The following is a 15,829-nucleotide window of genomic DNA, read 5'->3' as shown; positions in this document are numbered from 1 at the left end:
AACACACCAGAGGGCTGCGTAGAGGCTGCGTTCAGGCTGGTAACTCCTCATGCGTTCTCTGACTGTTCCTAAACTAGGTGTCAATTCACAACAGGCTGCAGACCTATCAACTGAGCCAGCCCAGCATTGAGTCCACGCCTCTGGCCCTGGCTGCGCCACCCGCCCTGCTCAGCCCTGTCCAGCCCGGAGAGCTCCGCCCAGAAACGCTCATCCAGTGCCAACAGATTGTGAAGGTGATCGTCGTGGACCAGAGCGGGCGAGGGCGGATGGAGGCCTTCCTGAGCCAAGGCCCGGCCACCCATCAGCTCATCCAGTCGGCCATGTCCACACCTGTGCGCGTCAGAGAGGGGGACGGCCCTCAGCCCCCCCTGCCGCCTCCGCCTCCACCTTACAACCACCCCCACCAGTTCTGTCCCCCTGACTCACCCATGCCCCTCCACCACACCATGCCTCTCACACGCAGGCGCAATTCCAGTGGCTCCCGCAGCATTGTCTGAGTCCTGGGCTACTCTACGAACCCTGGAGGGAAGACATTACCCTCACATAACACACACAGACACACAGACACACACACACACACACACACACACACACACACACACACACACACACACACACACACACACACACAGACAGACACGCTGGAGCACTAGTTGACTCACTTTGAATGGTAAGATAAAAGCATTGCAAAAAAAGTAAGGAATATACTTTGAGTCACATGAAGGGACGAAGGAAAAGAAAACCTACAAGAATCTAACCACAGTCTTGACTGAGCAGTGATGTTTCTGAACACAGAGTGGTTTCGATGCCATTTCTTTGTCTCCAACATGTCACCTGGTAGCTGATGATGTTGTCTGTGTCTCTTTAAGAGATCTTCTGACTTTGCATTTTTAAATGTCACCTGTCCAACAGACTTGTCTATGGGCTGTGACCCTGAAAACGAGAGATTATGTCAGAAGAGCGAACTCTCGCAGCCATGGAAGGACATGGGATCACTTTAAATATTAACGACAAAACCATGTCTTCTTTTTATTTTCATTCAAGATATCGCTGTTAAATTCACAACTCTTTGTTGGGTCCAGGTTGCCAGTATTAGATACCACCCTCAGTGAATGATTTCATCACAGCTAATATAGCTTCTTCACACTGTAATAACTTTTTTTTTCTCATCTCCTCATAATGTGAAGAAACAGGAGTATCCTTCGCTTTCTAAGGAACATATGCTCATTATGCGCGAGGAAGAAGGCAAAGAAAAAGGTAAAAGGCTTTAACATCTCTACCCTGTCATGTACAGTGTAGTGTAGTAAGCAAGATATTACTCACTTAACTAACCTGAAACCATATCCTGACGACAATCATGTTTTTTTGTGCTTCTTTGCAGTATTTTTCCTACCTTGTGTGTATCTTCACAGTGGTGTGTGACTGCCCTGATTCTGTGGCGTTTTGCTCTCACGGAGCTCAGGAAAGGATTTGCTGCACTGTAACATGTAATATCTGCCCCTGTGTTGTACTGAGAGCTGAGTGCTTGTGTACTGTGTGTTCAGTGTGCTTACTCATGGGCAGCAGGGAGTAGGGCTGGTAATTCATCCAAAGTAAGGCTAAAACAGGCAAATGAAGCCTTTCTCCTCCTGTACATTTACTCCTAATGGGTTACCTAGTGTGAATATTAATGTTACCTTTGGATTTAGGCAATATCTCTGCCCAGAAAACCCTTAGCTTTAGTTTGAAAATGAATAAAAATTGCTCCACACAGGGTAGACCGAGGTCACCTTACTCCCTTTTCATGAATTTTATTTTTCCTTGCACACTGAAAATCTTATATAAGCAGAGATGCATTCCTTTACTGAATGTTGAATCAGGGGGAAAACTGAAGATGTCCATGGAATGATTATTGAATTTATCGGAGTGTCGTCCGTCATGGTTTCGAGCTTGAGCCAGTTTGTACAGCAGATCACGAACCATCCAACTGAGACACACCAAACACGTCTTGTACCTTTTGCACCACAGAATATATTGGATATATTGTAAATAGATAATATAGATTTATTCTGAAAAAGTGGTTTGCCCAGTGTGTGTATCTACGTATGTATTTGTACAGAGAAGATCTAGTTTAAAAGAAAAAAAAGGATATTATAGTTATTATAGTTATTATTATTATTCACATTTAATATCAGGGGGAGGGTCCTAAATCCTATTGCTACAAGAGACGGGAAACAGGCAGCTTTTATAAAATTCACTCCAGTTACCATGGTAACACACACTGATATTATTACAGATCTACATGCATCATTAAATTACCATGTCATATTATTACAGGATTACTAAGAGATGGCTGTGTCACCTGTTGAGGTGTGTAAAGGGCTATGCTGTATTGGAGAATACGTACAGTAAACCACAGGTCATACACACACTCACACACACACACACACACGAACACATAGTTATGTTATACAAGTGGACACATACTCACACAGCCACACACACTGACACACAAACATGCACATAGCTGCCAAAGCAACAACAAATCCAGCTTAGATGTCACCTTAGAAACTGCTTGATTTCTCCAGTCAGAATCCCCACTATGTTTACTGTAAACTCTGACTGACTTGTTCTATACAGCATGATATTGTTTCAGTTTTTTTTTGCTTTGCATTTTCATTTGCAGTACAAGGGAGGAGTTTGATTATATGTTTGTATCATTATTGTCAGGGCATGTTGGGTTGATTGATGTCATTTTCTCCACTCTCTCTACTTCCTCCCTCCTTTCTGCCCGACCCCCTTTTCCCCAACCCCTGGCTTCTCTGTGGTTGTCATGGAGACGCACCAATCTGCATCCTCACTGTGGAGCGCTGTCATTAATCTTTGCACCCTCACAATATTTATAAAAGGAGATTTCTTAAAGATCAACATGTTTACTAATGGAATATTTCTAATTTTTTCTGTTTGAAGAGAATGAAAGAATAAAGTAGTTTTTACTCTCTGTCTCAGACTGTTGTGTCTATGATGATCCCCAGCTGCTTTTGATGTCAATAACGTCTTCACGTCTGCATCTGCAGCTCTGCCGGCCTCTCTAATGAATGAATCTGCACCAGGTGTGCGAGGAGCACAGTGAAATGAAGGAGCTTATGGGAAATCAGTCTATCTTGTTGCTCCTGTGTCCTCCCAGCACACTGGGTCTGAACTCATTCATTTGAAGATGAGGTCAGTCCCAAAGCAATATTGACTCTGACAGTACTTGTTGAATGTCTAGTTGTGTGTTGAAGTGAGTCTGCGTCATCAGCGTGTGTGTATTTAGAGTACATAATTTTCCACAAGAGTCTTATTCTGTCTAAAAATAAAGGACCAGCAAGATGGTAATTTATAATTTCATATTGCGATATCTAAATGGCTACATTTGATGCAGGAGAGTCTCATGAGGAAGTTCTCAAGTGTTCAGTTAAGTTGGAGGCCAGAAAAAATACAAGTTGCTTTATTTTTGCAAATCACACTTGAGAAAGGCTGAACAACTCCTCGACACCGGCAGAATTACAAAGAGTTTGAAAAACAAAGCACCATTTTGGCTGAATAAATTATCTTACAAAAAACACAGATGATATCAGCATAATAAAGTAATTACAATACACAATGAAATCAATCTGTGCAAAGTACCTGTGGGCTTACAGATGCGATAGAGCTGTCACTGTCAGCTCACAATTTCTCCATTATCCCTGTCGTTTCTGAAATTATTTGTCCCCTTCTCCCTTGTGTTTCTCTCTCTCTCTCTCTTTGAAAACAAGCAGACAAGAGGTTCAATAAAGGGAGGACTGATCTGAGAAGTTGGTTGAAGTGGAGCAACAAAGTCTTGACTCTTGAAGTCTTTGAGCCGACTGACTGTTCAGTTCAGACTGTGTTGTTCACCTCCTGTTTCTCCTCCTGCTTCCCCGTCCCTTGCATGGTGGAGGCGGTCCTGTCCAGGGTCTCTGCACAGGTCACATCCCCAAAGTGTCTCACTGTCCCTCAGGTGCAGGTGTCCCTCAGTTTGTCTTTACATAGTGGTCTCCTCCCATTCCAGCTCAACATCACCTGGAGACCAGGAAAAATGTGTAGAGTGAGCACTGTGCTGTAGGGAAATGTGCGCCTCTTTGAGTGTGTGTTTGTACGTTGTTTACCTTCCATTGCGTCCAGGGAGTCCATCTTCTCCAGAGCAGAATAGCTGACAAACCAGATGGATTGGCTGTTGCCTTTGTTGTTTAGAAGTTCCAGCGTACTTTGATGCAGGAAGATGTACTGGGCCTGACAGCACATACAATGACAGATATTGTTCCTTTTGACATTAGCTTTATTAATCCTACACTGAGCAAATGTCCATATGAATTAATTTGTTAAGTCTTCTAATAATATTATTTTTCAGGGCGTTCTGGTGGCCAATGCTTAACATGTAATTTGCAATATCCCTGGTTTGGCTGCAGCTTTTCTGTCAGCTCTCTACTGTCTAATGTCTAATAAAGGCAAAAATGGCCTTAAATAAAAACAACTATATTCTTTTTACAAATAGTGGAAGAAACATATGATTTTCTAATTGTGGATCTCTTAAATGTGATTATGATTCTGTCTTGATTTGTCTTTCAAGACCCACACCTATTAAAAAAGATTTTTACAACTTACATAAAAAGTAAAAAAATATTAGCAGACTCAAATTTGGACTAAATTTTCACATGTAAAACATTTTGTTTCTTCATGCTGCAGCTGCCTCCATCATGGATTTACAGGATATGTGCCAAGATCATTCATTTAAAGAAAAAGATGCTTTTCAAAGCTTTTGCACAAATCCAGGGGAAGTGGAGACAATTTTTGAAATTGACTAAATCAAGCAGCCAGAGCCATCAGACTACAAGACTTTTTTTTTTTTAATACATCCGTCTATGAAATAATCTCTTTAGTGAAAACATCTGAAATGATAGTTATAATTGTCATTCATTGTCATTTTATATAAGAAGCACTTCTACTAGAACTGATGGACATTTAGAATAACTTAGCATTTGCCTTTGTTTTCACTTCCACAGAAGTAGTTTATATAATATGCTTGACTTATGGGCTTGTTTAAAGCTGTCTGCAAAGGCACTGTCTAAAACAACTGATCTGAATGATGTGCTCTTAAAGCTAAGGCTCTTTGTATATGACTAAACTGCTATACTAATAACTGGCACACTGAACACTGCTGTCTCAAAGAATCATGTCCTAAGTGGCTGCTTTCGGTTTGCCCAGCACTGTAAGCTCAAAGCTCACTGACTGCCAAAATGTGTATGCAAAGAAATGTACAGAACACTAAGAAATAATAAAAAAAAAAAAAATACTGAGAAGAAGCACCGGCACTATGCAGGAGTTCCCTGCAGACACTGAGACACACATCAGTGGTCCACAAGTAATAACTGAGAGGGGATAATTTTAGGATAAATTCACACTGTTTCAAGACGGGGAATCCTGCTCAGCAAATAACTTTAATCCACTGCCAGATCATTTCCTTTGTCAAAAGCAGAAGTTTCCAAGTATTTCCTCATGGGGACAGGATCATAGCAGGGCATGAAGTAAAAAGTAGGACAATTGCCATTTGTCATGCCATTGCATATTTCTGTCTTTGATGATAGTTAAGTGCACTGGAACAACTTAAGACAAAATACAGTTTTTTTTGTATTTTGTTTATTTACTCTAGCTTTTGGAATTTAAACAGAGAAATAAAATACACAGCTTTTTTATTTTTTATTTTTTGTAATGTGAACTCACCAGATTCTGTACCATACACATCCTCTCGCTGCGCAGTTCGGCCACCAGGCCATAAATATCCACAAAGTCGTGATCTCTGACGTGCTGAATGAGGTGGTCTAAGGCAATAAACACACCTGTTCTTCCCACACCAGCACTGAGGAAAGAGCGAGAACAACACAACATTAAACTGCGTGATGCTCTACTGCACTTGCCTGTGACTGGTTAAGCACAGTATGAGGGTTACTGCAGTGACCAAACACAATAAAGTAATTAGTGAACTTTATGTTCAAGGCCATAACTATAATTTATGCAGAATTAGTAAGTGACCACTCAGGTGCAACAGTACCTGCAGTGAATCACTATAGTGGTGTTGTCGTGCCTGTGGGCTCGGACAGCTTTGACAAACTTAATGAGAGTGCTGCAGGACTCTGGGACCCCGTGTTCTGGCCACGAGGTGTAGTTGAAGTGGCGAACCAGAATGTAGTGTCCGTGCTGCACAGAGGAAGTTAAACAAGAAATAAGACAGGGAGTAAAATGATATCATTATTTTATATCTTTATATATCATATCAGTACCTGAGTTTCCATTCATTCATCCATTCTTTCATTATTGTGCAAATTCTATTGTTTACATCATGATGACTAAACTAATATGACAGTTACAACTGTATCTATGTGGTAATTACATTACATTTACATAGTAATTACATTAATATAAACCATTATGTAACAATATTTGCAGATAGCTTTGATACAATTTATTCAGCAAAAAATGTGGTAATATTTTCTATTATCATTACTGTTACTATTACTGTCAACAAATCCCACGACAAGACCAAAACAAATATTGAATTGATTGTAGAAACAAGTCTGTGTCCAAAACCTGATATATCTGAGCCATAGAGCTCCATTGTTGTTCAAAACCTATTACTCATCATTGAGCAACACAGTTGCACTGGGTGACGTGTTCCTTCATTAAGAGTCAATCTCAAAACACAGTAACACTGCAGTAAACACACCAGCGCACCAGGTCTTTGAAAATAATCCCTAACAAGCACCCTGTTAACTTCAGTTTGAGTAGTCTGTTGTTAAAAACTACAGTGCCCAGCTGTTTTTAGAAAATTATTTAGAAAAACTATATATGTATTCAATAGATGCTATATTTGTTTTGACTGGTTTTTAGAATTTATGTCTCCAGTAGGATCAGAACTGGGGCCCATCAGACAGGCGAGGGAATTGGTTTTGTTGACAATAAGAAAAATATAGATTAAGAGCAGTTTTAACCTTTAAGTGGTATACATGGAACGAAATCTACAGAAGAAAATGGACCCAGGTCAAAACTGTGTTTGTTTTACATTTTCCCGTTAGATATAAATGTGGAAAATTTTCCAGTAGTGAGAATGAAGTTGTAACCACGTGTTTTTCTGTTGTTTTATACTTTACAGTATGTACAGCATGTGTTGTGTGTACCATGTGTGTGTGTGTGTGATAGAGAGAGAGAGGTTATTAGCTCAGTTACCTTTTCTACTTTCAGGGTTCTGACAGTCCAGTCAGGAAGGACTTCCTCTGACACTTTTGAGATGAGAATGTCACTAAACACTGACATTGGCTTGTTGTCCTCAGGCCAGTACTTGTGACAACGAATCTGAAATGTCACACACACACAAACACACACACATACATCAGATCTTCGTAGCAGATATAACCCTCCTGGTGATATAGTTGTAATGGAGCCCAGCTCGTCCTCTGAAGGATGATACTAGGGGTGTTTCATAACAGTGTCAAATCTCTCATGACGCACTCTGCCTTTTTCGTAACACTGCGTGAGCATGGCTATGGTGCGGGTTCCCGTTTCCCAGATCATCCTCCAGAAGTCAGCCACTGTGCCTGGCAGAGGTCCCTGGGTGGCTATGAACTCATTTGGACACAGGTAGCCCTAGAAACACAGAAAGACACACAGGCCTTCTATCACATCTGCCACATCCATCTATCCATCTATCTGTGAGAATGAGAAAGAGGCAGACATAAATCTAAAAACTGCTGTATTTGCTACAAATGTGTTTCACACCTGCAAAACTACTATCAAGTGGAAGCGACCCTCCAGGTTAACCACAGGCTTTTAGCTGCTGATAGCTGGTACTCACTGAGACGAAGCTGGCGTTGATGTAGTCAGAGCCTGCGGTGCCCGGTTCTGACAGCAGTTTCACTCGGTTGTTGTTGTCTGGACACAGTATAGTGAGAAGAGTGTGGCAGAAATGTGTGAAAGGCAACTGTGCAAGTGGTGGTCAAAGGCACATGCAGTTAACATTAGAGCTAAAAACACAAGAGATACATTTGGTACATGTACCAATAGTCTCTAAGGTGGTTCTCAGCCTGATCACTTACAAGGTTTGATGTTGGGGAAGCGGTTTTTGGATTTGTTCCAGGGCAGGTCAGCGTCTGTGGTGGCCAGATCCTGAAGCAGCTTTGGGAGCTCCTGTGGAGATAAAACGTTATACATCAACAAAACATCTTCACATAAACACACGTATGTGGAGGTTAAAGGTCAGGGCAGGTATTTTCAAAACTGCTAAAAGTTAAATTTTTATTTCAAGATAAAAGTATGGTTAAAAATATATTTTTTAAAATCCAATTTCTTTTGACTTTGAAAATACTGTAACATTTATGAGAGCTTCAGCAGTCTCTAAGTTGGTTAAAAGTAACCTGCCGGGGAAAAACAATACTAAATCTGGCACTGATTTTGTTTGCAATCACTTTTCATGCATCTTCACTGTCTGCACTAAATTCCCCTTATCTCTTTTCTGTGTGATGTACCTTGTCTACCAACAGCAGACTTCCCTTCATGCTCCACTTTGGTTGATTTCCTCTTATTCCAACCCAATTTTTATATACAGGCAGAAGTTTGATAAACAAGAGTCCAGGTTGTAGACAGACACTTACAGCAAACTCTTCCTGGAAGTTGGCATTGTCGTTGGCACACAGATCCTCTACGTGCTGCAGAAAAGACTTCTTGTTGACAGGTCTGACAGAGAGAGCAGGAGAGAAATACACTGAATGTGAGAAATAGAGAGGGATATACAAAAAACTCTACAGCATTATGCTGTTTTCTGTAAACTTATTCTAGGTCACAACTTGTAATACTGAGCAGTACAGAACATGCAGCTCGATGCTGCAGCTACTTTGTGCACATTCACATTATTTATGCAGGATGACTTACTTGAGTGATTTTCTGTAGCTGAGAAGCCTGTTAAAAATAGACAGCAAAAATCAACCAAAATAAACAAATTAACTCAATGAGCCCACTCTGTGGTATTTCTGTCCATGACAGCTGAACTGATCCTGTTTGTGGAGAGTGGAAGATATTGTATGTTTAAGAAAAAGATGTATTATTAGTTATTAATCAAACCCACTTCGATTTAACACTGACTTTGATGCTACGTTCTAAAGGAATATGTGAACATCAGTAAACTTGAATGAAGCATGTGGTTAGTTCCCGTGTGGCTGGTGTTTCTTTGCATTACTGAAGAATTGTAGCTACGAAGATCCTCGGATATCGATAAAGCTTACCATTTGTACCCTGCTAAGCCTTCCAAGCACTTTCGAGATAGTGAGTGGGTAAACAAATTAAAACGGTTTCAAGCAGAGGAGTGTCAGCTCAGCTCTGCATCCCTGCCAGTGATGAAGAGGAAAGGGAGCAGGCTGTAGGCAAAACTTTGACGTCACTGATTCATTTGAACTGTCACCCTCCACCAAAGGTTTAATAAACAGCACAGATGGATGGTAGAAGCCTTAATGGGTATCATAGTGATGACATGATGAGAGTGATGAATGAAAGGTGGCATAGAACATGCAAACAATCTATACACAGCAAAATGTGGCACACACACACGACATGAGACCAACTTACTGGATGACATAAATCTCTTTCCGTCTAAAGAAGAAGGAAGAATACCTGGTGGGAGAAGAGTGCTCAGTGAGAGAAAAATAAAGCCAAGGCAGGTCAGTGCAGGTGTCTGCATGCAAAGAAATTTATAATATATGTGCCATTAGTTTGACAAGTGACAAAGAAAAGTCTGTTATTTTAACATAAAAAATGGCATTTATACAGATCTCATAGTCAGAGTCGTGAAGAGATTCTGGTCACAAGGCAGAGAGACACACCGTCCTAATGATAACAGTTTGAATTTAAATGACAGCTGGAGGAGCTCAACATGAAACTGTCACAAACCCCCACTCTTTGCTTTTAAATGCATTTAACACTTAAATGAGTGGATGACAAATTATTCTCAATTATTTACATAAATAGTACTACTCATATTAAAAGCTTTTCCTTCCTGTACGTTTCTCACCTCATCTTTGCCATCAGTGACCTTGATACACCAAAACCCGTACTAAATGTGACTTTGTTTCTCACCTGGTGCAAAACTGTAGCTTGAGAAGGAAAAGCAGCTTGCAGCACTTTGTGCCTGTGCACTTGTTTGTGTGAGAAAAGGATGAGAACAGGAGAGCTAGACGCTGAATTTGTAGGCGAGCATGGTTAGAAAGATACAGACAGGATGACTTGCCTGTGCTGCAGAGAACTGAAGGTAAACTATAAAGCCACAACGACGCTGTGTTGCGTCGTGGTGCTGCTGCTTCTATTTTCTGCACGAACTCTACGGTGCTAGAAGATTTAGTGCTGACAGGAGCCCACATCAAGTTGGCTGCAGCAAAGAGATTTTTGTCTTGTTGACTTAGATTTAAAACCTTGTCTAGAGGAGATAAATCAAGCCTGAAGTCATGTAGTGTGCAACCAGCCTCAGCTGCCAAGAATGTGTGTGTTGTATTAGGAAAAGTCACGCTTTCAGATTCAAACTAAATACACAGACTTACCGGTTGAGTTTCTCTTGTTTCAGCTCCAGATCTGCCACAGCGATCAGCTGATCCAGTTTACACTTTGTCTCTATGATCTCTGCCTCCCTTGGTGAATAAGTCCCACCCTCCTTCTTGCGCTGATGGATCCTGACATTTGATAATGAGCATGTCAATCAAACAGAGGTTAATAACAATACAGAAATAAAAATTAATATCCAGAATTAAAATCAATGAAATTGGAAAGGAAACAGATTTATTGCAAATGCAAAGATGACTTATGACAGGAATTTACACATAGCATGTTTTTTTTTGTCTGTTAATAGCAATAACTGCAGTGTTTCAGCAAATGTATGAATGTTGGCAAATGAATGAATGTCTGTTGCCATCTTACTTGACTGAGCCACAGATGATGATGATGAGTAACACAGCCAAGAAAAAGGAAAGCAGAACACCGAGAATGATCTGTTCTTCCCTGGTCAATAGCCCGTCCACTACAGAGAGAGGGAGAGGAGACAGAACGGACAACATCACACAAAAACAACAAACTAAACTGTACATGTTATGTTTTCACTTCTTGATGTACAGTTATACAGGAATGACTGTAAATACCTGCAGTTTTGACATGGTCAGAGTACTCAGAGTCTGTGTATTGGCCTTTGATGTTAGTGGCTCTGAACTTGAACCTGATAAATAGGAAATAACCAGCATTATCCAGTCCAGTCTCAGCATCATATCATTATAGCTACATGTATATACAACAGTTTTTAAATTGTTGTGTGGTTGAGTGTGTGTAGTGCACTCACACATAGACCGTGTTAGGCTTCAGAGGTCCATTGCAGAAACTGTCGGTGTTGTTCCCCTGCATACAGTCATCGTTGTCTCCGATCACGTACGTTCCTGCTGTAGTGTGATTGTGCCTCACCAGGGGCCGGCCGTCTCCAGACACACTGCGATCACCTCTGACGTGTGCGTCCGTGCGTGATGCACCGTCCCTCAAAAAACATGGCGGGTTGGGGAACCCCTTGTCAGCCAGGTAAGGGGCAGGACGATCAAAAAATGCATTCTTCCAGTTGGTCAGGTTCTGGATGTCCTTCACTATGACAGGATGGAAAAAGAGAAAAAGAATCGCAGGGGAACTGAGTCAAATTTTGGCTGACGTTAAGCCCCTCAGCTTTTGCTTACATTTTGTCTTTTGTGAGCTTAGGACAGAGTGACGTACTGTAAAACGAGATTCTACTTGAGGCTTAAAGCATAAAAAAGACTGCTACCCAAATGTGTTCAACTAAAAGTGATGGCTGTCAATGTTTCTGAAGAGTCATACCCCCTGACTCGGCCACGATGACCTGAATTTTTGTGATTGGTCCATTGTCGTCACTATAGAAACAGGCAGGCATGCGGATGGTGATACTCCTGTGGGTTACCATGGCAACCCCTCCATGGCCCAGCACCGCCTGGGGTCTTTGGGTTGGCTTGGCCGGGGCTGGAACACACACACACATGTGAACATAGAAGAGCGCGCGCACGCGCGCACGCGCGCACACACACACACACACACACACACACACACACACACACACACACACACACACACACACACACACACACACACACACACACACACACTTGTGTGAATACAGTATGTGTGAAGAGGTACTTTTATTCTCTTACAGTTACATATTAAACATGGCAAACAGGCTGTTGCTCTCAATATTCAGATTAAAACTGCACCTCTACAGCATTAAAACAGACCAGACTGTATTGCTGAGTCACATTTACTGTGTCAGAACAACTGGATACTTATTGAGCAATAACACTGTGCAGTAGCAATTTTCTGTCTAGCATCTGTGCTGCACTGCTGAAACAAGATAGAGAGAAACACTATGGAGCAGAGCGGAGCAGACGCAAAAAAGAGGGAGTTATACCTTTGATTCCTGTAGTTATCTGGACATGTGGACTGGGCGGGCTCCTCCCGGCGCCATTCCTTGCTGAAATCTACAAACAGGCAAACAGAGAGAGGGAAGACGGCAGAAAAGGGGACAGATGAAGTAAGGAGTTAAAGAAAAGAAGAACTATTTGAACAAGAGCAAGCTCGGCAAGGGTTGTGGAGTGCTGGCAGCGCTGATCTGCTGTTATAGCTCCAGGTGTGTGACCCGAGACACTGTGTCTAAATGTGCATGCCTATGTGTGTAATATGTGTATCCTCCTTGCCTGTATAGTGTAGCTGTGTCCTCCCTTTAGGCCCTCTATGACAGCAGTCAGTGTGTTATGGTCTCTTTGGATGATATTAAGGCTGATGTTCTTGACCAGCTGGTCCTTTTCGTATATGTACACAAAGTAGGCAGTGATGTTTCCATTGGGCTCTTCTGGGGGCGTGAAGGTCACCTTCACACTGTTCACTTCCTCTGGGATAACTGATACGATCACATTCTTAGGAGGGTCTTTTGGCTCTGGGGACAGAGTAGAAATGATACTGGAGAAAAGTAATAATACATATTTATTCACATCTGCAGGTCGGTAGGAGCTCTCATAGGTTTTCGGAGGCGTAAATTTCCACATACCCTCCTCCAGCGTTGGAAACTCAGTAGGTCCAATAGCTTTCCCGTCGCTGGCAGCCAGTTCCAGTGGACCAGTGAAGGCGGTGATAGTCACATAGTAACGAGTGAAAGCAGTCAAGTTAGTCACGACAACAGCCATCAACTCTCCTGGAGCCCGGACTCTTGAGATGTTCAAACCAGGACCATCGACCTGAAATAATAGCACAGTTCATGGAAACATAAAACACTTCTTTTTTCATATTGTCTGCACTTTACATCATACAGAATGTGAACCTGCCTTTGAGCTGCTGCTGCTATTTTTAAACATAACACCATGTTGATCTGTTCTGAGACCATCTACCTGTATTTTACACTTCACCGGTGACATGTTCATATTTGTGTGTGCGTCTGTACAAGACCTGCACAAGATACGATGTCGGCCCAGAGAGAACAGCTGGAGCGCTCCATGCAATGCGAAGGCTGTTGGAGGTGGAGGTCACTTTTAGGTCACGGGGAGGGGCATCAGGGTCTGAAGGAGGAGATTAGAAAAACACAAAGTTCTTATGAAATTATATCTAACTAAGATATACTGTATAGGAAGGATGACTAAAAAAACAAGGGTTCTTTATAATTCTTAATTGAACAACTGAAAAAACAAAACCAAACAAAAATATTTTATCAGGGTTTGCTCCTAATTTTGCATTAAGATGTTATACTATCTTAAATCACCAGATTTAAGATACTACCTTTTAAGACACTTAATCTTTCTTTGACTTATAATACACTGCCTGGCCAAAAAAAAAGTCGCCACCAAAAAAAAAAGTTCACACACTCTAATATTTCGTTGGACCGCCTTTAGCTTTGATTACAGCACGCATTCGCTGTGGCATTGTTTCGATAAGCTTCTGCAATGTCACAAGATTTATTTCCATCCAGTGTTGCATTAATTTTTCACCAAGATCTTGCATTGATGATGGTAGAGTCTGACCGCTGCGCAAAGCCTTCTCCAGCACATCCCAAAGATTCTCAATGGGGTTAAAGTCTGGACTCTGTGGTGGCCAATCCATGTGTCAAAATGATGTCTCATGTTCCCTGAACCACTCTTTCACAATTTGAGCCCGATGAATCCTGGCATTGTCATCTTGGAATATGCCCATGCCATCAGGGAAGAAAAAATCCATTGATGGAATAACCTGGTCATTCAGTATATTCAGGTAGTCAGCTGACCTCATTCTTTGAGCACATACTGTTGCTGAACCTAGACCTGACCAACTGCAGCAACCCCAGATCATAGCACTGCCCCCACAGGCTTGTACAGTAGGCACTAGGCATGATGGGTGCATCACTTCACCTGCCTCTCTTCTTACCCTGATGCGCCCATCACTCTGGAACAGGGTAAATCTGGACTCATCTGACCACATGACCTTCTTCCATTGCTCCAGAGTCCAATCTTTATGCTCCCTAGCAAATTGAAGCCTTTTTTTCCGGTTAGCCTCACTGATTAATGGTTTTCTTACGGCTGCACAGCTGTTCAGTCCCAATCCCTTGAGTTCCCTTCGCATTGTGCGTGTGGAAATGCTCTTACTGTCACTATTAAACATAGCCCTGAGTTCTACTGTTGTTTTTCTTCGATTTGATTTCACCAAACGTTTAAGTGATCGCTGATCACGATCATTCAGGATTTTTTTCCGGCCACATTTCTTCCTCGTAGACGATGGGTCCCCACTATCCTTCCAGTTTTTAATAATGCGTTGGACAGTTCTTAATCCAATTTTAGTGGTTTCTGCAATCTCCTTAGATGTTTTCTCTGCTTGATGCATGCCAATGATTTGACCTTTCTCAAACAGACTAACATCTTTTCCACGACCACGGGATGTGTCTTTCGACATGGTTGTTTAAGCAATGAGCGGCAACTCATTGCACCAGTTGGGGATAAATAACTTGTTGCCAGCTGAAAGATAATCGCCCATGCAGTAATTATCCAATAGGAGGCTCGTACCTATTTGCTTAGTTAAATCCAGGTGGCGACTTTTTTTTTGGCCAGGCAGTGTATATAAAGACAGAAAATTCCTCCTTGATACTGAGACACAATATCATTGTGAGAGTGATGCCACTCTACAATGCTGTAGTTCTATTTGTTAAGATCTTGAGGAGGAGCCGCCAGAGGCAGAGGACCTGACTATCTACTCACCCTCCAGTGGCAAAACACAGAGGTCATATAATCACTATGATGTTCTTACTTCCAGCAAGGGTACGCGCATAACTCCAGTGTGTATACTCTCCAACTCCAGCGTTGGTCACCGCAGCCACTTTGAAGCGGTAGTATCTGTATTTATTCAGGGATTGGAGTGTGATGCTGTTGTGGCTCTCTTCTCTGCTATCTGAAGCATTTACTGACACTGTGACATTAGAGTCCACGCAGCCTGGGGTCAGGTGGTCCCCTGAGGCTGGCTCTGCAGTAGGTAGGATGTTTGCTTCACAAACAGTTGAAAGCAGCTGTGCAATGATGTGGTACTCTTTCAGCAGGCCTGGTATGGAGAGCGGCGGAGCCCACTGAAGAGTCACATTATTAGGTGTCACCTGAGAGATGGTGAGGAAGCGAGGGGCCGCTGGGACTGTTAGAAGAAACAAAGAGGATTTAATCAAGTATTCATTCTGTATTAAATTAGCGATTCATTGAAGCCAAAGGCAGTAGCTTCT

The 15,829-nt window shown here is 42.0% G+C and overlaps 2 protein-coding genes across 6 annotated transcripts in view; one reads left to right on the top strand and one right to left on the bottom strand.

Annotated features, from left to right (window-relative positions):
• Positions 1–2,987, top strand: part of iqsec3b (IQ motif and Sec7 domain ArfGEF 3b) — a 29,046-nt gene extending 26,059 nt beyond the window's left edge. Inside the window, exons 15-16 of one of the 3 annotated variants that reach the window (XR_002760669.2) lie at positions 78–1,257; positions 1,382–2,987. Coding sequence is in view for 2 of the 3 variants with exons in the window: in XM_023403927.2 (XP_023259695.1) it covers positions 78–497 (420 nt within the window). In the remaining variant the exon portion in view is untranslated. Of the gene's footprint in view, positions 1–77 lie in introns of all 3 variants that reach the window. The other 2 variants (XM_023403927.2, XM_023403928.2) reach the window with 2 other exon arrangements.
• A 466-nt stretch (positions 2,988–3,453) lies between these two features.
• The window catches only part of ptprq (protein tyrosine phosphatase receptor type Q), a 41,585-nt gene continuing 29,209 nt past the window's right edge, over positions 3,454–15,829 (bottom strand). For all 3 annotated transcript variants that reach the window (XM_087173366.1, XM_087173367.1, XM_087173368.1), the window contains 21 exons: positions 15,370–15,744; positions 13,549–13,658; positions 13,154–13,340; positions 12,804–13,042; positions 12,518–12,587; positions 11,917–12,075; positions 11,399–11,690; positions 11,205–11,278; positions 10,987–11,086; positions 10,614–10,742; positions 9,649–9,693; positions 8,959–8,985; positions 8,682–8,763; positions 8,127–8,217; positions 7,886–7,962; positions 7,543–7,677; positions 7,261–7,386; positions 6,089–6,234; positions 5,761–5,896; positions 4,149–4,272; positions 3,454–4,062 (listed from right to left, as the gene is read on the bottom strand). In XM_087173366.1, the coding sequence (XP_087029492.1) occupies positions 4,025–4,062; positions 4,149–4,272; positions 5,761–5,896; positions 6,089–6,234; positions 7,261–7,386; positions 7,543–7,677; positions 7,886–7,962; positions 8,127–8,217; positions 8,682–8,763; positions 8,959–8,985; positions 9,649–9,693; positions 10,614–10,742; positions 10,987–11,086; positions 11,205–11,278; positions 11,399–11,690; positions 11,917–12,075; positions 12,518–12,587; positions 12,804–13,042; positions 13,154–13,340; positions 13,549–13,658; positions 15,370–15,744 (2,762 nt within the window). In that variant the 3' untranslated portion in view covers positions 3,454–4,024. The remainder of the gene's footprint in view (positions 4,063–4,148; positions 4,273–5,760; positions 5,897–6,088; positions 6,235–7,260; positions 7,387–7,542; positions 7,678–7,885; positions 7,963–8,126; positions 8,218–8,681; positions 8,764–8,958; positions 8,986–9,648; positions 9,694–10,613; positions 10,743–10,986; positions 11,087–11,204; positions 11,279–11,398; positions 11,691–11,916; positions 12,076–12,517; positions 12,588–12,803; positions 13,043–13,153; positions 13,341–13,548; positions 13,659–15,369; positions 15,745–15,829) is intronic.

Source organism: Seriola lalandi, unplaced genomic scaffold, assembly GCF_002814215.2.
Source record: "Seriola lalandi dorsalis isolate HSWRI2012SDOR001 ecotype SW California unplaced genomic scaffold, Sedor1 jcf7180002054188, whole genome shotgun sequence".
Taxonomy (NCBI): domain Eukaryota; kingdom Metazoa; phylum Chordata; class Actinopteri; order Carangiformes; family Carangidae; genus Seriola; species Seriola lalandi.
Note: the sequence above shows the minus strand (reverse complement) of the source record. Positions and strands in the feature narration are given on the sequence as shown.